Raw genomic sequence first — 21,984 nt, forward strand, 5'->3', positions numbered from 1 at the left:
TTCTGCAGGTATAAACCAGTTGTCCTAACAGCATTTATTGAAGAGACGTTCCCATTTGCCTGGATTGTTGTCTGTTTTTTTTTTTTTTTTTTTTTTTTTTTTTTTTTTTTTTGCCAAAGATTATTTGGCTGTATCTGTGTGGGTTTCCTTCTGTTGCTTCTATTCTACTCCATTGATCCTCCTCTGTATCTTTGTGCTAATACCAGGCTGTTTTGATAACCACCACCCTGTGGTATGTCCAGAGGTCCGGAATTGCGATCCTCCCTGTTAACTTCCTATTCTTCAGGATGGTTCTAGCTATTCATGGTTTTTTGTGTTTCCAGATGAACCTTTGCATTATTTTTTCAAGCTCTATGAACAATGTTTTGGGTAATTTGATTGGTATTGCGTTGAATGTATATATTGCTTTTGGTAGTATGGACATTTTAATGATATTGATTTTGTTTATCCAGGAGCATGGTGTGTTTCTCCATCTTTTGAGATCTTCCTCAATTTCTTTTTAAAGTTTTTGTTGTTTTCTTCAAAGAGGTGTCCTACATTTTTAGTTAGGTTTATTCCTAGATGATTCATTTTCTTCTCTGTTATTTTGAATGGCACCCTGCTGGTTAGATCTTTTTCCATCTTGGGGCTATTTGTATACACTATGGCTGTTGATTTTTGTTTATTTGTTTTGTACACTGCCACTCTACCAAACTCTCATATAAGTTCTAGTAGTTTCTGTATTGAGTCTCTTGGTTCTTCTATGTATAGGATCATGCCATCTGCAAATAGTGAAAGCTTGACTTCTTCATTTCCCATTTGAATTTCTTTGATTTCTTTTTCTTGTCTTATGGCCTCTGCAAGTACCTCTAGTACTGTGTTGAATAGCTGTGGTGATAGCGGACATCCTTGTCTTGTTCCAGATCTCAGTGGAAGGGGTTCAATTTTTCTCCATTCAGTATGATGCATGCGTTGGGTTTTTCATATATTGCTTTGATTATGTTGTGGATTGTTCCTTCAATGCCTACCTTAGTTAGAGTTTTTAGCATGAAGTGGTGTTTGATTTTGTTGAAAGCTTTTTCTGCATCTATTGATACTATTATGTGATTTTTATTCTTCAGTTTTTGGATGTGGTGTATTACATTTATGGATTTCTGAATGTTGAACCATCCCTGCAATCTAGGGATGAATCCTACTTGATCTGGATGAATGATCTGTCTGATGTTTTTATGTATTCCTATTCTAGATAAAATCATGATGAATACATATCTGTTTCGCAGTGTTGTGTATATGCCTAACAAAATCAAATATTTATATATTGTTATATGTTGATGTTTATATATGTGTATTATTGTCAAAATGTTTTCTAGGTATACCTAATAAAATTGTTTTGTCCTATCTAGTCAAATTGTTGTATGGTGCTTTATTTATCCCAGTTTTGACTTTGTGAGCTGACTTAAATTATCTTAGAATACATGATTTAAAATATTGTAGTGATGAGACCAAATAATAGTTATTATGGCTAAATTATTTTTGCATGCATAGCACTAAATTGCAACTTCTTTGCTTACTTTTTAAGAGAGTAAAATCTGCCTTTGAACTGAGGAAGGAGGAGACAACAGTTCCATTAGAAGTCAAAGATGACATGCAAAGCAATATGAAAGAGGTGATGTTCCAGAAAGCCAAAGAATGGGAGTTTCTGCTCGCTCAGCAAGAGAAAGCCAAGGCATCCCAGCCAGAGAAAGAAAACATTGATGTCATCTTGGACAGCATTCAGGAGAAGGAGACGCTGAGAGATCTGTCTTTCTCGCTCATTGAAGCTTCCAGAAAAGCTGGCATCACTTACATTGTCTATCCCAAGAAAACGAAGATGAAGTTGAAGAGAAGACTGAGACCTGAGAAACTCACACACATATATGAGGAGCTATCCAAGCCTCCGAAAATGATACACAGGTCTTGTAGAAACCGTATACACACATATGTGTATATATACATATGTGTACATATATACACACATATAAACCGCATATATAATGGTTTAAGAAATGTGCTCTGGTTTTGGCTTTAAACATTTCACTCAGGGAAGTTATTCCTGTTTTATTCAGTACTAATAATATGACATATTCTTAGCTAAATGATACTCCTTGATTTTAAAAATAATGTGGAGATTTCATAGTATAAATATGTGAATACTGTTTCACAAGAGTTGATTTAAATTCATTAAATTGAATTAAGACTAAATCAATATGATAGCTAAATTAAATCTTTCAGTGGAAAGAAAGAAAAGCCTCAGCAAGTTGGTTTGAAGTGATTTAGTTCTGAAAAACAACTTTTGCTCTAAACAAATGCCACTCAACAATCAAAGGAGATTGCTGGTATTTTACTATTTTCAACTGTAAATGATTAGATTGAACACTGTATTTAGAAAGACTGATCTTTGCGCATGTGGGTTCTTATCCAGGGCCAATACACAAAAGTAGTTTATCGTTCCCCATACTTGGGGATAATGGTAATTAGCATGTCTGAAAATACATAGAGATGTGAAATAATAACAAATGAAATATGTTTAATTATTCAGGATGTAACTTTCTTCTTTTAAAAAAAGATTATTTATTTACTTACTTGAAAGGCAGAGAATCTTTCATTCACTGGTTCAAGCCAGGAGCCTATTTCATTCACTGGTTCAAGCCAGGAGCCTACTCTGCTTTGGTCTCCCTTGTGTTGGGCAATTCTCTGCTGCTTTCCCAGACATGTAAGCTGAACTGGAAGTGGAGCAGATGGGATTCAAGCCAGCATTCGTGTGGGATACCAGTGTCACAGGTGGTGACTTCACCTGCTGTGTCCAAGGATGCAGAGTTCTTATAAACAAAGTGTTGTACAAAATAGCTTTTTCAAAAAGCTGTGAAATCTGTTTCCTTTTGGATATCTGCAGATAACACAGAATTTGTTAACTTTATGCCCTATTGAAAAGTAAGGACTTTCCTGCTGATAAAGGAGTCAGAAACCTAAAAACTTGCCATTTTTGGGAACAAGGTGGGTTATCTTTTGGTGTGAGGGTTTCTGAGAGTGCAGGAATAGTGCTGTTATGAGTGTGGGCGAGAAGGTGGAACAGAGGCCAAGCCAGGCAATGGTGTCCTCCATAATCCAAGCTATCTGCACAACCTGTACTTATTAGTCTCTTGCTGTGATGTGGTACCTGGAAGCTCTCCAGGGAATTCAACTTTAGAAGGCTTTATGAAGGATTTCCCAAGTTGACAACTGTTTTAGATCTGAACCAGAAGTTTACTTGCACGTTTTTGATGTTTTCTGATTTCAAAGGGTTGTGAGTCTTCACTTATCTTCTGCTGTAGCCACTCCATTGGGCCATGAGCTCAATGTCTTCTGTCAAAATAAACAATATCAGAGGAAGCACTACTTCTGTGAGGTGCTGCTTCCTGACTATCATTTTTCTGAGTAAATCTTCACCATTTAAAGATATTTCTTGGCCTTTTTATACTGAACTTGAAATTTCTATATGTCAGCAAGAGTCATGACTTAATTCATAGGATCAGCTTTTAAGTGGAGCATCAAAGCAAAATATGACAGCATTTGTTACAGTGGTAGGGAATGTCTGGCCTGTGAGCCATATAAAGCCTACAACATTGTTTGGCCTTGCCTTGCCAAGGCAACTGCAGGTGGAACCCAAAATTCAATTGAATCTATAGTAGGCAAATTTGAAGGTGAAATATTTTTATGGCTCAGAAGTAATGTTATAAAATGTCCTAGAGAAAAAGAATGTTCTCCACCATGCAAGACAATACATCAGTACATCCTTCCTACCTCTTTCTTTTTTTAAAAGGATCATAATTAATTTTTCATATAACGTAGCTGTGAAATAACTGTTAATTCAAAGCAATTCTATAGAGCCACTATTATAATTTATTCCTGTGATTTAACATAATTTTTACTAAAGTTAATAACTCAAATTTATATTCAGTATTTTTAAAATTAAGATTTAACTAATTGACTTGAAGGCCAAAGAAAGAGAAAAATTTTCATTTCCTGGTTCACTCCCCAAAGGGCCACAATGGCCAGGGCTGGACCAGGCCAAAGCCAGGAGCCAGGAGCTTCATCTAAGTCTCCCACTTGGGTACAGGGACCCAAGCACTTGATCCATCCTCTGCTGCTTTCTCAGGCACACTAGCCGGGAGTTGGATTGAAAGAGTAGCTGAGATTCAAGCTTGTGCCTGTTTGAGATGCTGTTACCACAGACTATGCCTATGCCACAGTTTTAGCTGTTATATCAATTTTTAAGTTTGTTAAATCACAGTCTTTCTTGCCTGACTCTGTTGATGTTGAGAAGTGGACTGCATTCATTTTCATGTATCAGACCAAATACTGATGTTTTAAATAATGCCTACAGAAGGCCAATGAGCTGATTCAAAACCCAGGCTCATGCATATCTCTTCAGTCCCTTGGCTGTAGGTTAGCTCTGCTGCGTCCCTTCTCAGCTAGGTTTTGGTAAGATGCCATGTGTCTGCAGTAACTTTGCAACTTTGCTATTTCTCTAGAAATCTCCCTTTTTGGCCTCTGAGCCCAGTGTTGGCAGACCACAAATGGACTCAGGAAACACGCATATGCAAGATTCTAGGGAAACCTCTTTGGCCAGGGTTAAATATATAATCTGTGGCATGTGGTGATAGTGAAACTCCTCAAGCCTAAGTTTGGCTCCATCCACTCCTTTTTTTGCTGTGGTTATGAATGTTCCCTCTACGAGCTTCTGTCATCTGCCACCTTCATTTAGCAAATCAGTGTGTCCACCCTGTCTTGGATTTGAACCTCCAAATCTGTGAGCTCAACAAACTCTTTCTTTCTTTGTAAACTTAGCAGTCTCGGGTATTTTGCTGTGGCAGTGCAAAGCTGTGTAATGTAGAATGTAATAAGTACTATGAAGGAAAGTAAAGCAATACAACCAGGGTTCCTGTTTTAGAGAAGTCAGAGGCCTCTGATCGTTACAGTTGAGCACAGAACTGAATGAAACGAGGGAATAAGATGTTTAGAAAGCTGAGGAAGAGATATGTTCAAGTTGAAAGTCCTTAAGTTGGTGGTGTGCTTATTGTTTCTGAGGGATAGTGTGGATATCAGTGTGTCTGGAGAATAGGGAGTGAACAGCATGGTAAGAAGTGAATGTTGAGGAAGGTGTAGATAAGTACAGTACTCCATTATGTTTTGTATCTCACAGTAAGTGATGAATTTGAAATTACTCATGCTAGTACCAGGAAATCATTGTGGAATTGAAAATGAGATGTGATGTAGGCAGTAGTAGGGACTTTGGATTCTTAAATATAAAAGAAAGTATCAGGAGTGAAGAGAAATGCATTGACATGATACCATTAGTGTTCTGGAAAGCTCCCTCGCATTGCTCTGTGAAGGAAAGGTGTTAGTGGAAACACTAAGATCAGTTAGGAGGCTACTGAAATAACTCAGGTGATGCATGGTTGCTTTAGGGTGACAACAATTCAGGTGCTAAAAAGTGACCAGATTCTTGACACCTCTGTTGAGTAGGAGCAACAGGAATTGCTCATGGACTGGACATGACATTTGAGGAAGAATTAAGGATGGTGGTTCTAAAAACATATTGTTGCCCTTCTTACATGAATGTAAACTTCAGCTAGTCCCCCTGAATACAAGAATGGAAAAGGAAGCATTTAAAATCGACAGCTAACAACCAGGTGCCAGAAGGTTTATTCATTGATTTACTAAATATACCCAATGTGTCTAAACTGAATCTGTGATTTTCAGGTGGTCAACATTGTGTCATCAGCCTAAACTACTACTTGTGATATTGGCATTCCATGTTGGAGTCCCAGCTTTTCTGCTTTCAATCATGCTTCCAGCTTATGTGCTGGAGACAGCACTGGAAAAATAATCCAAATACTTGGACCTCTGCCAGACATGGATGGAGTTCCTTGCTCTTGAAATAGGCCTGAAGCAATCCCAGCTACATTAGCAATTTTGGTAGTAAACCAGAGGATGGGAGCTCTGTCTCTGCCACTCTCTGTAATTCTGCTTTGAATATATTTAAATAAATAACTCTTTAAAAAGATCATTACAAATTGATTACATTAGTGATAGTTTATAGTCATTTTTATTGTAAAGATGCTTTTGAAAGACAGTTACACAGAGAGAGAAGAAGAGAGAAGATAGCATATATAAAAAAGAAGGAACAGGGTAGAAGAGAGAAAAGGGAAAATAGAGAAAGGCCTTTCATCCACTGATTTAGTTCCAAATGGTTGCAGAAGCCAAGGTTGCGCCATGTTGAAGCTAGAGCCTGGGACTCCATCTGACCGCTTTCATGAGGATAGCAGTGGTCCAAACACTTGGACTGTCTCAACACTGCCTTCCCAGGCTCATTGACAAGGAGCTGAATCAAAAGTAAAGCAACCAGGACTCAAGCAAGCTCTTATTTGGGCTGCTAATGTTGCAAGGGGCAGCTTAACTCCTGAGTCACAATGCTGACCCCGATTTATGCTCATTTTCTACCAGCAGTTTGGTTTTTGTGTTGGTCAAACAGGAAAGTAAAATGGAGATGTGATAGAACTGTAGCTGTCAATTCTCTGATGCCACTGAGATGTACTTTCCCCAGAGCAGTGGTAGGAATTTTCATTTGTTATCTCGGTGGATGGCATATAGGACGGGGTGGTGAGAATTGCAGAACTTTCCTGTCATCATCTCCCTAAAGGTTACCATGTATTCATTTCTGCAAGTTATTAACTCCCACTGAACACTGTGGGATTGGGCATTGGTTCCTGCCTTACTGCAACCACTTTTAAATGACCTCATGCCAAGGATTTCTTGATCACTTGACCTTCCTAATTCCCCAATTTGACAGATGGTCTTCAGTGGCAGCCACAGTAGGCACCTGTGAAGTAGTGTAAGGTTAGCACCAGTGTCTTATAAGCCCTGCATTCAAGTATTTACCCTTTCTCATACCTTTGGAAACTCTTGGGGAAAATTCACCATATTTACCTAGGACACAGCACAAGACCCTTTTTAACCAGGTCTAGGCCTGGATATTTTTTTTTAATCAAGTGAGAGGCATTTTGATCTGCAAACTGGCTTAGAGCTGAGAGCTGAGTAAGAGAGTATGCGCCTTTCAGGAGATTGGGTTGATACCTGCAAGACATGGAAGCTTTTCATCTGTGTAAATCAAAGAGAACTATAGCAATCTGCCCATCTCCCAAGGCCTGTGGTCATTTGGTTGCCACAGATCTTTGCAAGTAATAATCGTTTGTTACAGATGTCCTGTTACCCTGGTACCTTGTAGTAATTGCACGCACCCCATCTCTGATTGCACAGCACACTTAGCTGGGTTTTATCATTCCAGGATCCCTTTGTCCCCACTGCTATTACTGCATCAAATTTCTTTGCTCATGTTTCCCTAATTTTTTTTAAACTAGTTCTGAGGTCAATACCCATAAGACTGTTCAACGGGAATTGTGCTCATCCTCCATTTCCAGGGAATGGGGCTTGACTAAACATTTTCTATATTACAGATCGGTACTTATATCCTGGAACCCTAGAACTTGTTCTTTTAGTGCAGCAGTTCTTAAAGTGAACTTCCTGTGTCAGTGGTCCCCAGGGAAGTTGTTGAAAGTACAAGCACTAGACTGCTGCTCTTGGTTGGCTTAATGAGAGGCTCTGAGGGTGGAACTCAGCAATTGGAGTTTTGACAAGCCCTCCAGGTGACTCTGATGCATGCTGAAGTTTGAGGTCATTCTCTTAGTGTGTGCCAGGATAGTTTTCACTACCATATTGTGAGAGCTCTTCCAAGACCACTTCTGTGGGGTAGAAGTGAGAGACTGAGTGTCTCCAGTGGTCCCTTATGAATGGGTTCAAGAGTCATGTTGAATGATTATGGGAAGGGAGTGCTCAAATCAGTTCCAGTACAGCCTATGAGTGCTCATTGGAAAATACTTATCTAGTAGATGACTGACTCTCAGATGAGTTCTGTGTTAAAGGAAAATAAGCAGAAATTCAAATTTTTTACCCGATTTATGTCTGTATACATTTCATATTTCAGATTCTTATTGCTTCCCTGTTAGCTTCATTTCCTTGGTGCGCAAGATTTATGGAGTTTGGATATTTAATTGCTAGTAATGCTTTAATCTTAAAGAACTGGCTAGATGACACAATTAAGTGGAATTATTTGAGAGAAAGTGAGGGTGACTGACTGACTCACTGATTTACTCATCCAGTACCTACAATAGCTTGAGCTAGGCTGGGGCCAGACATAGGAGCTGGGAATTCAGTCCACCTTCTCTGTGTGGGTGGTAGGAATCCATTGTCTTAAATCAGTTTGGCTACCTCCCGGGGTCTGTGCTGGCTGGAAGATGGAGACAGAAACCGAAGCTGGAAATCAGAATCAGGTACTGCGATGCAGGACGTGTGTCAACTGCTAGACTAAAGGCCTGACTACACAATCTACATTATTTTGACTGCATTATTTTTGTCCTGATGGCTAAGTGCCATGATTTCCTAATGTCTTTCCTCCTACCTGAATATTATTCCCTGTTGAACTGGTGATAGAGAAATTTTGAAACCACCAGATTTTATAGATTGTATTTTATTTTATTCTGGCAAAGAGATTTTCCGTGTGTGTGTGTGTGTGTGTGTGTGTGTGTGTGTGTTCTACTTCTGATTACAGTTGATTTATAGTGAAGTTCCCAGTAGTGAGTAGCATGGTCAGGAGAATTATGAGAGGGAATGATATCACAGGGGCATAATTATGATTGCAATTATGACTATGAGAGAATAATTATGAGAGGGGCAGTTTACAAAGATGTCAGGGTATAGGGAAACCATAGATGACAGTGCAGTGTCTTGGGGCTAGAAATAGTCAGTCCATTATTTGCCTCTAAGTTTAGGAGACAAAAAGAAGGGCTGATGGCTCCAAATAAAGAAACAAGTTATTTATAAAGGATTTCTTGGGAAGAAGTAGTGATCTTTGCTCAAGAATCATGGCTAATTTGAGGCAGCCATTCATGAGGGAACTGGGAATTTTACCTTTCTTCTTCCCTCTGTTTGGGTTCCTAATTGTACAAATTGAGAAGATGAAGACTGGGACGTCCCATGGCTGTGAACCACACACATTAGTCCCACAGCATAGAGAACAAGGTGAAGAAGGACTGAGATGATGAATATGAGTCGCAGAAAGCTTTCTAAGAGGACACCGGATTGGAAATAGGAATTGAGATATTTTGGAGAAAGATAGGTGATGAGGGCTCCCACCAGAATTGAGGAAGGGTATGAAAGTGATGATGAAGGAGGAAAGAGACATTTGTTACTTGTATTTTTCTAGTATTTAGCACCAAGTCTTTCATGTAGTACAGCCTTGGTAAATGTTCATGAAGTGATGGCATTAGAAGTTTTTTTTGTTTCTCCCAATAAGATGTGTTTGTCTTACCTTCTCTGCCAGAAGGAGAGGTGGGAGATGTAAAGTAAAGCTGGAAGGAGCATTCTTCCTGATTTCAGCTGTCTAGGGATGCTACAGCTTTGCTTTCTGAATCCTTGCAAAGATTCTCCATACAGTGGGGAGAGTTGGATGGCATGACATTAGCATGCAATTGTGTTTTGGTAACAGAGTGGTAATTTTTTGTTACTGAGTTGATTTATTGATAAGAAAGACAATTATGTAATTCTGTAATTAAATATTGCCCCTTTCTAAATTTAGGTCAACATCACATGGAATACTTCCTGGACAGAAGAAATATTTTATCAGGTTGCCGTTCTATGAACGTCCAATACGTAGTCCCAGCTTGCCTCCCTATTTAAATTTTGACAAGTTTGCTGAAAGTAAAGGAGGAATTCCAGAAAACAGTAATCCTCGGACATGGATGCTGGATACACTGATTAAGTATAAACTGAAGAAACAATCCACAGAAGTTGCGAAAGTATCTGTGCTTGAAGACCTACCCAAACCAGTGACAGAGTTAAAAATCCTGGAATTAAGTGATTATTTGAAGTGTGATCTTCCACCAGAAGTTATTGAACACTACGAATCTGAAGTGAAAATCTTGACTGAAGAAATAGACAGAAAGAATACATTTCCTGTATTTGAGTATTGTAGGCGTGGAGCTATTTACAGAAAACTGGGAAAGTTAAAGAGTGCTATGAATGATCTACAGAAAGTAAGTTTTATTTAAAAATAATATTCAGCAATGACATAATTATGCAATTATATTGGAATTTCGGGACAGTGAACGGTTGTGCTATTAAATATGGGATTGTGAAGATATGCTTATTGCTGTTTTCTGATGTTTATATGTATAAACACACAGACACTCGTGCAAACTACTCGGGTCCATAGAGTTTGAAAAATTTGATAAGATATCTTTCTTCAAAACATGAATTTTAATTGAATTTATGTGTACATTTTCTAGGTTATAAATGCAGAACCATTGTTTCTCAATGCCTACTGGCACCGGCATTTCATTTATCTTTTCCAAGACAAAATCATTGAAGCATTGGATGATTTGAATTTTATATCCAAACATAATAAAAATAATGCAGGTAGGTTTTTGCTGAGGACACTTATATTACCTGTATGTTTACGTCTTATTCATTCCTTGGTGTTACAAGGATGCATAAATCAAAGCATCCAAATTCTGAGAAAATGGCTGTGCTTTTGGTGTTATAAATTTAGGCCTTAGTCAATCCTATATCCACACTAATGAACATAGTTTGACATGTTAATGTCCTTGATACACATTACAGGGAATTAGTTCCTTACTATTCATCTCACAAGAAATGATGATATTGAAAACTTTAGTTTTGGATGCTGGTGCTTTGGTGCAGTAGACTAAGTTGCCACCTGGGATGCTGGCATATCAGAATGCATAGCAGAGTATTGGTTTGAGTCTCAGCTGCTGTGTTTCTGCAGACTCAGCTGCTTGTTGATGCCATTGGGGCAAGTAGCAACTTACCTAACTGCTTGGGCACCTGCCACCCACATATAATTCAGGACTCTTGGCGTAGGCCATGAATTAGCTTGGCTGTTACAGTCTTTCGGAGTGTAAGCTAGTGAATGGAAGATATCTTTCTTTGGTCTGGCTTTTTCCTGTTTTATCACTGTGACTTTCAAATTTATCTTTTAAAAAGTTTTAGTTTTAAAAATAATTCACAGGGGTCAGCACTGTGGTATAGCTGATTAAGCACTGCATATAATGCCAGCATTCCATATGGATGTTATTGCATCTCCTGCTGCTCTACTTCCTATCCAGCTTCCTGTGAATAGCCTAGGAAAAGCAGCAGAAGATGGCCCAAGTGTTTGGGACATTGTCACCTACAGGGAAGTCTCTGATGTAGGTCCTGGCCTCAGCCCTGAAGAAGTTAAAGGAGTTCAAATTGGAAAATATGAAATTAAGCTATCTCTGTTTGCAGATGACATGATTCTATACATAGGAGAACCAAGAGACTCAAAAGAGAGACTGCTAAAACTTATATGAGACTTTGGTAAAGGGGCAGGGTACACAATAAGCAAACGTAAATCAATGGTCCTGGTGTACACAAGCAACTCCAGGGCTGAAAAAGAACTAGTCAGTGCAATCCCTTTCAAAATAACAGAAGGCACTTAAATACCGTGGAATAAACTTAAGTGAAGACGTGGAAGATCACTATGAGGAAAATTACAAAACACACACTTTTAAAAAAAATTATTATTTTTATTACAAAATCAGCCATACAGAGAGGAGGAGAGACAGAGAGGAAGATCTTCCGTTCAATGATTCACTCCCCAAGTGTGTACAACGGCCAGTGCTGTGCCGATCCGTAGTCGGGAACCAGGAACTTCCTCCAGGTCTCCCACGTGAATGCAGGGTCCCAAGGCTTTGGGCTGTCCTCGACTGCTTTCCCAGGCCACAAGCAGGGCGCTGGATAGGAAGTGGAGCTGTGGAAATTAGAACTGGCGCCCATATGGGATCCCGGCGCGTTCAAGGCGAGGACTTTAGCCACTAGGGCACAGCGCCGGGGCCCCAAAACACACTCTTAAAAAAAAAGAAATAGAAGAAGACCTTAAAATGGACAAATATACCCATTCCTGGATGGGCAGAGTCAACATCATCAAAATGTCCACATTACCAAGAGCAATATACAAATTAAATGCAACCCCAATGAAAATATCAAGAACATTCTTCACAGAGTTGGAAAAAATGATACAAAACTTCATCTGGAAACACAAGAAGCCACAAACAGCCAAAACTATCTAAAGAATAAAAATCTCGCTGGAGGGAATCACAATTCCTGACCTTAGGACATATTATAGGTCAGTAGTAATCAAAACAGCCTGGTTCTGGTACAGAAACAGAGAGGAATGGAGCAGAATAGAAACATCAAAAGAGAGCCCACACCATGTACAGCCACCTAATCTTCAACCAGAAAACATCCCAGATAAAAAAAGATGCCCTCTTCAACAAATGCTGTTGGGACAACTGGACAGCAGCCCACAGAAGTAAGAAACAAAACCCACACCTTTCACCATACGCAAAGATCAAATCTAAATGGTAAAATGATCTAAACCTACCCTCAGAAACCACCAAACTGTTGGAAGAAAATGCAGGAAATACTCTATAAGATAAAGGCAAAGACTTCCTAGAAAAATCATCAAAAGCACAGGTAGTCAAGACCAAAGGAAACAAATGGGGCTGTATCAAACTAAGAAGCTTCTGCACAGCAAAGGAAACAATCAGCAAAGTAAAGAAGCAACCAACAGAGTGGGAGAAAATCTTTGCACACTATACAACAGACAGGGGGTTAATATCTAGGATACACACTCCAGAACAACTACCAACAACACCTGCTGGCGACAATGTGGGAGAAAGGTACCTTACTCTATTGCTGGTAGTAATGCTGGCTGTGGCAGCCGTTTTGGAAGTTAGTGCAGAGTACTCAGACTACTGAAAATTCACCTACCATATGACCTAACAATCCTGTTCCTGGGAATATATGCAAAGGAACTGATACATGCACGTGAGAATGCAGCCTGAATGCTGATATTCATTGCAGCACACTCAACAGTCGCAAAAACTTGGAAACTACCTAGAAACCCATTGAAGGATGACTAGATAAAGAAACTATGGTACATCTACTCAGTAGAATACTACTCAGCTATTAAAAATAGTGAAATTTTACCATTTGCAAGTAAACTGTCCCAATTGGAGACTTTTATGCTCAGTGAAATAAGCCAGTCCGAAAAGGATAGACATTGTATGTTTGATCTAATATAAGGCCAACTTTATTGAGAATGCAAAACAAAATCTAAAGTAAACCAGCATATACTTGTAATCTCACAAATGAGGAATGTAATGGAACGCAGAGTACCAGGAATCAAAGAAAATCAATAGAATGCATCTCTACAGCTGGGTAAAAGTAGGCCCCCAATGAAACTTCTAATTATAGCTAGACAATGGATTATCAAACTTTCTACCATTGCTTATTTCAACTGTGTCATGATCCGTGGGAAGACCAGGAAGTTGGAGTCAAGACTATACTTGATTATTTTACTACAAAACATGGGGACAATGTAAGGCAGATATTATAAATGTCATTTTTTATACTGTTTTTCTACATCTCATGGGATCTGATAGTTTTGTTTTTAATTTCATTTCTAAATTTTTTTTCTTAATTTCTTCAGTGACACATAGATCTTATATTAGCATTGTGTTTGTCAGAAGGGTTTTGATTTTTCTTTTTCATTTCTTCAGCAACATATTGTTTACTCAGTAGCATGTTATTTAATTTTATGTCATAAATTTTTTATTACTGTTCCTGTTCATTTTGGTTCATGTCCTTTCATTTAAAAGGAAGTATAATAACTGTGTAATTCAAACTATCATAATCAGCTGTGAAGATGCAATGTAGTATGCATCTCTATTCCAACCCAAAGATGAACTCCCAAAGAAACTGCTAAGCATGTCTTGACAATAGGACCCTGGACTCTCTGCCATTGTTCATACTTACAATGTAAGGTTACACTTAAATAGTAGAATGATGGACATGTGACTGTCTATGGAGGGCTATTCTACTGTAATAATATGAGGGAAGTCAGTGAGGGGAGGGGATCTTGGAAGGGGCAAGTGGGAAGCCAGAGAGTATAGAACTGCATTATAAAATAATAATAATAATAATAATAATAATAATAATAATAATAATAAATGTGTTCAATGAAATAATAAATAATGACTTCTGTAACGGGGAAACAAAATACAGGAGGGGTACACAACTCTCAATATGGTTGACAAAAGGGATCTTCACCACAACACGTGATAATCAAGCTCTCTTCAGTTGTACACAGGCAATGGATCCTTAAATATGAATGTGATAACAATCAATTAACATATAGAGGAACCACAGTCAAACTCACTGCTGACTTCTCAGAGAAAATTCTACAGGCCAGAAGAAAATGGGGAGTGACATATTCCAGATTCTAAAACGAAAAAGTTGTTAACTTAACCACCAAAGCTTTCCTTTGTCTTTGAAAATGAAAGAAATTTCTTCCACAGTAAAGAAAAACTCAAAGAATTCGCCTCTTCCAGACCTGCCCTGCAAATGATACTTAACAATGTTCTCTTGACAGAGGAAAGTAATAGCACTTACCAAAACCAAAGACAAACATGGAGAACATCCCAATAAAACAGCAAAAGAAGACTAAGTCTAACGACGAACAGCCCATTACAGGACCAATTATCTCTCCATATTAACCCTGAATGTAAATGGCTTAAACTCAGCAATCCCATGTCATAGGGTAGTGGGTTGGATCAAAACACAAAACCCATCTATCTGCTGTCTACAGGAGACACATCTCACCACAAAATTAAGCAGAAATTCAAAGCAAAAGGATAGAATAAGATATTACAGGATAACAGAGAAGTAAAACAAGCTAGCATAGCTAGTCTCATATCAGATAACATAGATTTTGAAAAATATTAGATGAAGAAGGACAGCACATACTGATCAATTCAGTATTGATTGAATGTGAATGGATTGAGTGAGTGGGTCATATACTAATCCATTCAGGCAGAGAGAGCACCTTACTAGTTTCTTGTGATGTTTTCTTTTTCATTTCTAAATTTCTTGGTTTTTCTCTCTTGCTTTTCTTGGCTAGTCTAAAAGTTTGGTTTGCTCTTATTTTTAAAAAATGGTTCTTTCTTTTTTTGCAATTTGTAGTTTTTTTAGTTTTGATTCCATTTTGCTATGATTTTTATCATTTCTTGCTTCCTGTTCATTTTTGGAAGTCCTTGAGATACATTATTAGATCATTTATTTGAGACATTTCCATTGTTTATAAGCCCCTTGTGTTACAAATGTTCCTTTCAAGGCTGTTTTTGCTACATCTCATGGCTTTTGATATTTTTGTTTTTATTTTCATTTGTTCAAAAATTGTTTTCTTGTTAATAGGTCATGCTGTAGAATCATTTTCTTCAAGAAGGTTTTTGATTTTTTTTCATTTCTTCAGTGACACATTAGTCATTCAGTACTATGTTATTTAACTTCATGTTGTTGTAAATTTTCTAATTTTCTTTCTGTTGTTGATTTTGTTTTTTGGCTTTACATTTAAGAGCATATACAGTAACTATGTAGTAGAGACTATCATATGCAGATGTCTAGGTACAGTGTAGTATGTATTTCTATTTCCAAATTAAGAATGGACTCCCAGTGTAATTGTTACATATATCTTGATAATAGGATGCTAGAATCTGCCATTGTCCATACTTACAATGTCAGAATACATTTAAATACCACAATGATAAAAGTTTTTCTGATGGACTATTCTGTTGTAATATGGGATAAATCAGTGGGAGGAGTAGTGAATTTGGGGAGAGAGTGAAAAAAATCCCAGAGCCAATGGAATTGCATCATAAAATAATAAAATAAATGTATGATTATTTTAAAAAATAAAATAATAATTAATCAAAAAGATATTTTAAGACTGTTTTTTGGAGGGAGAGTGATTAATCTTTTAAAAATTTTATAGTTGGTGAAATGTTTGTATCACTGTGCTACCTTTTAATCTTTTTTAGAGGTGTATCTGTCAAAGGCAGAAATTTTCAGAAGACAAAATGATTCGATTTTCGCAATTCTAAACTATAGTCAGGCGATTAAGTGCAGGCCGACAGATGCTGACTTATATTTCAGGAGGGGTGAGATGCATGAAAAACAAAACAGAGCTCTGGCCATTGATGACTTTTCTAAAGTAAGTCTTGTCTTCTGTCATGCTCTTTTATGTGTTTTCAATAGCAGTATTCTCATTTTAAGAATATAACGAGTTTTGGAAAGTCTTTTCAAATATATATGCAGTATCTAAGGAAAGTTAATTTGTAGGCTAGCAACCAAAGATTTCATTATTGGTGTTGATATTAGTACCGCATCTGTGATGTTTAAGTTATTATTAGTGGATGAATAGATTCACATCAGGGGAGTTAGGTGTGAAGTCACTGAGACCAGGCTGAGAGAAGACTGTCTCCAACTCCCTTGACCTGTGAAACAGTGATGAAGAAAGCTTGCAGGCACACTGATAATCACAGAAAATTATCATCTGCTTTTAAATGTTGAACAGCTTATTCTCTTTTACAGGAGATCTACCTGCTTCAAAGACACTGTGTTTGGTGGTTCATTAATTCCTTGGTTCACTCACAAACACAGACTAAGGTGCTGAGTAACACAGATAGATGGCAGCGAATGGAACACTGTTCATGCTTATCTGGAGTTTATCATTTAAAGGACAGATTTTTAGAGATACATAGAAACACATTCATTAAAAAGCAATCACAGTTATGCGTTGTGTTTATGAAGGGAATGAGGATAATGGGAAAATAATTCCCATTTAGTTGGCGAGTTCAGGGAGTGTCCTTGAGGAAGAGTAGTTGAACTTCATTTTGAGGCTGAATTTAAGGTAAAATGTCTCCCTGAGTGTAACAGAACTGCCACCCTGATGTCTTAACTTTGTTTCAAGTTTTCACTGCTCAGTACAATGGAGACTTTAAGAGAAATTATTTGAATTATGTAATTTTCTGTATTTTCAGCTGCCTTTTAAACTCATGATGGTTTCTCTACATATTTGACATTCTTGTGCTTGAGCAGAATGCTGCAATTTTATAACTTGTGGTATATAAATGATCAAAAAAATCCAAAACATTTGACTATATTTCAGTGATTAGAGTGTTGATTCTGTTTATTTGCTCTGTCTGACACCAATAGTTAACGGATAGATCCAAGCAGCACCTCGAGGTTAAGTACACTTCAAAATATTCAGCTTTTTTTCTGTTCTAAAAATTCTTAATAACTTCTCTTGTGCCTCAGTTCTCTTCTAGTAGCACGAGGGGAGATATTTTATAGCAAAGTAGATAATAATGTAATCTGTTTACTCTGCTGTCTTTTATGTCAAAATGAAATGAATGAAACATGCTAGTTCCAATTTATTCCCCCTCAGGGACTCCATTCATCTCTATAGTTTATTTGGTTGACTAAGCCTTGAGATAGTCTACTTTCTCATCTTTAGCATAAAATGAGCAACAAGCTGTCACAGAATTTTGATACCCATTAAAACAAAGTTTAATGAGAAAAAAGAATACCACGAGGGATCCAGAGTAAGTCCACTCTATCCCAAGAATTCACTTATGAATTTTCAGTGGTGAAAATTTCAGTGGCAAACAGGCACTGATTTCTTTTATTTGGTGTATTTTTCTCTCTTAGAAAAGATTTCTACTATAGAATTTGATGATGGGTAGATTTATTAAAGTTATGGTCTTTGGATATAGATGTGAAAAGTTTGGTGTCTTAAAGTTATTTTCCTCTGTGTAATCTGAAGTTAAAAAAATGTGACTGTAGTCCACTGAACTTGCGATGTGACTATACACTTAGTGTACTTTTTCATTATGTGATATGTTTATGTACCTCCTCCCACTCCCGTAGTGTATTTTTTATGATCCCAAAAGAGCAGATGCATTATTTAAGCGTGGGATGTTTTATTATGAAAATGAAAACTGGATTCTAGCCATACAGGATTTTACAGCCTTGTTAAATATAGATCACCAAAATTCCCAAGTAAGGTAAGATTTATTTTAGATTTCTTTTTTGAAGCTATTGTTGTTTGAAGTATATTTTTAGTAGAGCAAATTGCTTGAAGTACAATCAGACAACCTTGCAAAAATAATGAGTCAATTTTCAATGCTACTAGTGAATGAAAATCCTAACCTACTTATACTTCTATGGTAGTAGGCAATTGAATGGGTAAAAATGACAATTAATAATTATTTCCCAGGGCCTGTGTTGTGGCTCTGTGGGTTCAGCCACTGCCTGTGTTGCTAGCAGACCCTGTCAGTGCTGATTTGAGCCCTGGCTGCTTCACTTCCAGTTCATCTTTCCCTGCTACTGTACCTTTAATGCAGTGCAAGATGGCCCAAGTGCTTGAACTCCTGCCATCCACATGCAGGACCTGTGTGGAGTCCAGGCTCCTGGCCCAGCCTGGCTCAACCCAAGTTGGACAGCCAATTGGAGTGAGCAGTAGGTGGAAGGTCTCTCTGGTGTGTGCTTTCTCTTTCTCTGCCTCACAAATAAATAGGTATTTCTTTGAAAATAATAACTTCATTTGCATTTCTTAAATATTGATTATATCATACATCTGTTGCATTGCTTGCTGCATTTATTGTTCTTCCTGAATGCTTTTTTTCAGGATTTTGTTGTCTGCTTCTGCACTTTGTTGACGGTTTCCTTTGCAATGCAGACACCGCTTAGCTTGATGTAATCCCATTAACTCTTTTCTTTAATTAGCTGTGCTTCTGGGGTCTTTTACCAGAAGTGTTTGATTATGTCTATGTCTTGCATGGTTTTCCGATGTTTTGCTCTAGTAATTTGATGGGGTCAAGTCATGGATTTAGGTCTTTGATCCATTTAGAGTTGATTTGTGTGTGAGGTAAAAGGTAGGGGTTTTGTTTCATTCCTCTGCACACATAGATCCAATTTTCTCAGCACCATTTCTTGGATTGATTTTAGCTTGTTTATTAAAGACTAGCTGGATGTAGGTGTGTGGATTCATCTTGGGGGTTTCTGTTTTGTTCCATTGACCTACAGGGCTGTTTTTGCACCAATATCAAGCACTTTTGAGTTTTTTTTTCAGAACACAATTTTATTGAAATACAGTGTGCATATAAGTGCATAAATAAGTGTATAAACAAATGAGTTTTTGATCCTCTGCCCATACTCATAGCCAATATATGAATTAAAATGAGCCAATCCCAAAAGGTCAGATACCACATGTTTGCGTTAATTTAAGAGGATATGATGTTATGTAAAACATGTTATTTTATGTATATTATGTTATATGTTGTGTATAAACTAAAACTGAATTGACAATGAGGTGATCACAGAAGATGGTTAAGAAATCGCAATTGTTTTTAACATATTGGTTACTCAATACTATAACTATTAGTTACACAGCGAAGTTAATTGTTGCTGAGGGTATGTTGGAGCCTTTAATTGATCGGGTTGATAATCTGATGGTTCTTCCCTCGGACCGGACAGGGTCTCCCCAGGAAGCTGAGGAACTAGACTGGACTATAAGATGTTGGACTCTATGTTTAGTTTATGCTTGCAAAGAAGGAATCTCAACTGTACTTAATCAGTGGATATGCAACAAGGTGGAATATTCCACGTGGGGGGAAGGCGGGGGGAGGGGTGGGGTGATTCCCAGTTCCAATGAAACTGTATCACATAATACAATGTAATCAATGAATAAAAATAATAATAATGAAAAGAAATAAATCTCAAAGATAGAGCTATGAAAAAAAGATATTATACCAATCAAATATAACTTTGATTTGAAGGTAGTGCTGTTTTATAGAGAACCTCACATACCACTTTGAAGAATATATCTTTATCCCGTTAAAAATAAGAGATCATTGAAAGGGCATTTTTTTTTGAGAAAGGAGATCTTCATTGTGTATAATCAAGTCTTACAACTTCAGAGCTATGAATGTACTAATACAAATTTGAAAACATGAAGTATTGAGATATAAGCCAAAAATGATTACTACATTCTTTGACAGTAATGTTTTAATGCATAGCTCTTTTATTTGTTAGAAAACATTTAAGATATTTCTTGAAGTTACAGTAAAAAAAAAAAGCTCAAAAACCTTACTCAAAGGTAAAATCTTTTGAGACTCACAATGAGTGCTGCTTTTGAAAGACCTCCGTTCTCAATCTGCAAGCATGGCTGCTTGCATGCTCTTTGCCAATCTGCTGTTGGTTTCATAATACAACCTTCTTGAACATCCGTTAATCTTCCTCCTAGGTTTATTTAAGTATTCTAAGAGAAGACAACTTATGAGTTTGTTTTTTCTGCTTTGATTCAGTGTCCTCTTTATTTCATTTGAAAAAAAAAACACCAGTTAAACAACACATTATTAATTAATTTAAAGTAAGTTTTTTGTGAGTTGATTTCAAAGTTGTGGTCAAATGTCCATGAGAAAAGAATCCAGTTTTTGGATGCAGTAGCTTCTATCCATAAAAGAGCAAATTCCCATTTATTTGGGCACATCTTCAGTGCCAAAGGCCCTGCGACTTCTTTTTTATAGCATTACATATCTTTCTTAAAAAGAGTTATTTGAAACGTAGATTTACAGATTCAAGGAGAAACAGAAAGAGATCTTTCATTTGCTGGTCACCCTCCAGATGGTCAGACTGATTGGAGGTGAGCCAGTCTGAGACAGGAAGCCAGGAGCTTCTTCCTGCTTTCCCTTGTGGAATTCAGGGTCCCAGCCACTGGGAATTCCCAGGCCACAAGCGCAGGGAGCTGGATGGGAACTGGAGCAGCTGGGACACCAACTAGCCTCCATATGGGATGCCGATGCCTCTGAGTTCCTGCCGTTCTATTGCTTAACTCTTTATTTTATTCATTTTGAGTCAGAGGGAAAAAGGGAAAGAGACATAGAGACAGAGATGATCTCTCCACCGGATCACACCCCAATTATCCATAGTAGCTAGAGATGGTCCAGGTCAGAACCAGGAGCTGGGAACTGACTGCAGATCTTTCATGTGAGTGGCAGGGGTGCAGCTCTTGAGATATCACCTGCCACTTCTCGGAGTGCACAGTAGCTGGAGTGTGGGCATTGACAGCCAAGTGAAGACAGGCCCCACGATGACATCTTAACAACTGCCAGAGGGCCACCCATCCATAGCAGCTTCCACTTTCTCATTGCATTCATTTTCTAAAATAAGGGGTTATTTTACTTTTCTGGAGAACAATTTTGTATAAGTCAAAGCTTACCATATTTTGGGCATCCAATAAAGGCAGAAAATCACACTTATTTCAGCGACATACATCTATGATAAATATAATAAGGGAAATAAAATGAGTAAGTGTGTAATTGGTATGCAATATAATCACCAAAAATATAAATGTATATATTCAAATATGCATTATCTCTAAACTGTTCATATGCTTTTTGCTATTAAGAGGATAACCAAACTCTTGAGAAGCGAGAAGAAACAATCCTGAATTGTTATTAAAATGTGAAAATTAGTTGTATAGATACATAAAAAGAAAAAAAAATGTGTATTTTGTGATATATATCTGTGTGTGTGTGTGTGTGTGTGTGTGAATTTTCTTGTTCTAGGACATATCGAGGGAGAGCATATTTTAAACAACGCTTTTACAAGCAAGCAACACAAGACCTTTCTGCTGCGGTTCACTTAGATCCTAATAACTGGTTAGCGTTGTATTACCGAGCTTGCTTATTTAGAAGGACTAACCCTTTTCGAGCACTGCAGGATTACAGTGTTTCAGGTACTCTTCCTTGAGCTGCATATGCACAGGCACCTGGTCTGAGCTTCATGTAGTGTGTGTGTTCTATAGAGAACATATTTTTTCCTGTTGGCCTGTGCACATTACTGCAATGATGTAGCTAATAAACTGTTTCTAATAGATCTTTTCAGTGTATCTGTGGCAAGGGAAGACCACAGATCAAAGACATC

The 21,984-nt window shown here is 37.6% G+C and overlaps 1 protein-coding gene across 2 annotated transcripts in view; it reads left to right on the plus strand.

The window, feature by feature from the left end:
* Positions 1-21,984, plus strand: part of TTC6 (tetratricopeptide repeat domain 6) — a 152,556-nt gene that overhangs the window by 81,903 nt on the left and 48,669 nt on the right. For both annotated transcript variants that reach the window (XM_058666358.1, XM_058666360.1), the window contains exons 10-15: positions 1,559-1,932; positions 9,692-10,148; positions 10,401-10,530; positions 16,035-16,207; positions 17,926-18,062; positions 21,627-21,796. In XM_058666358.1, the coding sequence (XP_058522341.1) occupies positions 1,559-1,932; positions 9,692-10,148; positions 10,401-10,530; positions 16,035-16,207; positions 17,926-18,062; positions 21,627-21,796 (1,441 nt within the window). The remainder of the gene's footprint in view (positions 1-1,558; positions 1,933-9,691; positions 10,149-10,400; positions 10,531-16,034; positions 16,208-17,925; positions 18,063-21,626; positions 21,797-21,984) is intronic.

This window comes from Ochotona princeps, chromosome 6, assembly GCF_030435755.1.
Source record: "Ochotona princeps isolate mOchPri1 chromosome 6, mOchPri1.hap1, whole genome shotgun sequence".
Classification (NCBI taxonomy): Eukaryota; Metazoa; Chordata; class Mammalia; order Lagomorpha; family Ochotonidae; genus Ochotona; species Ochotona princeps.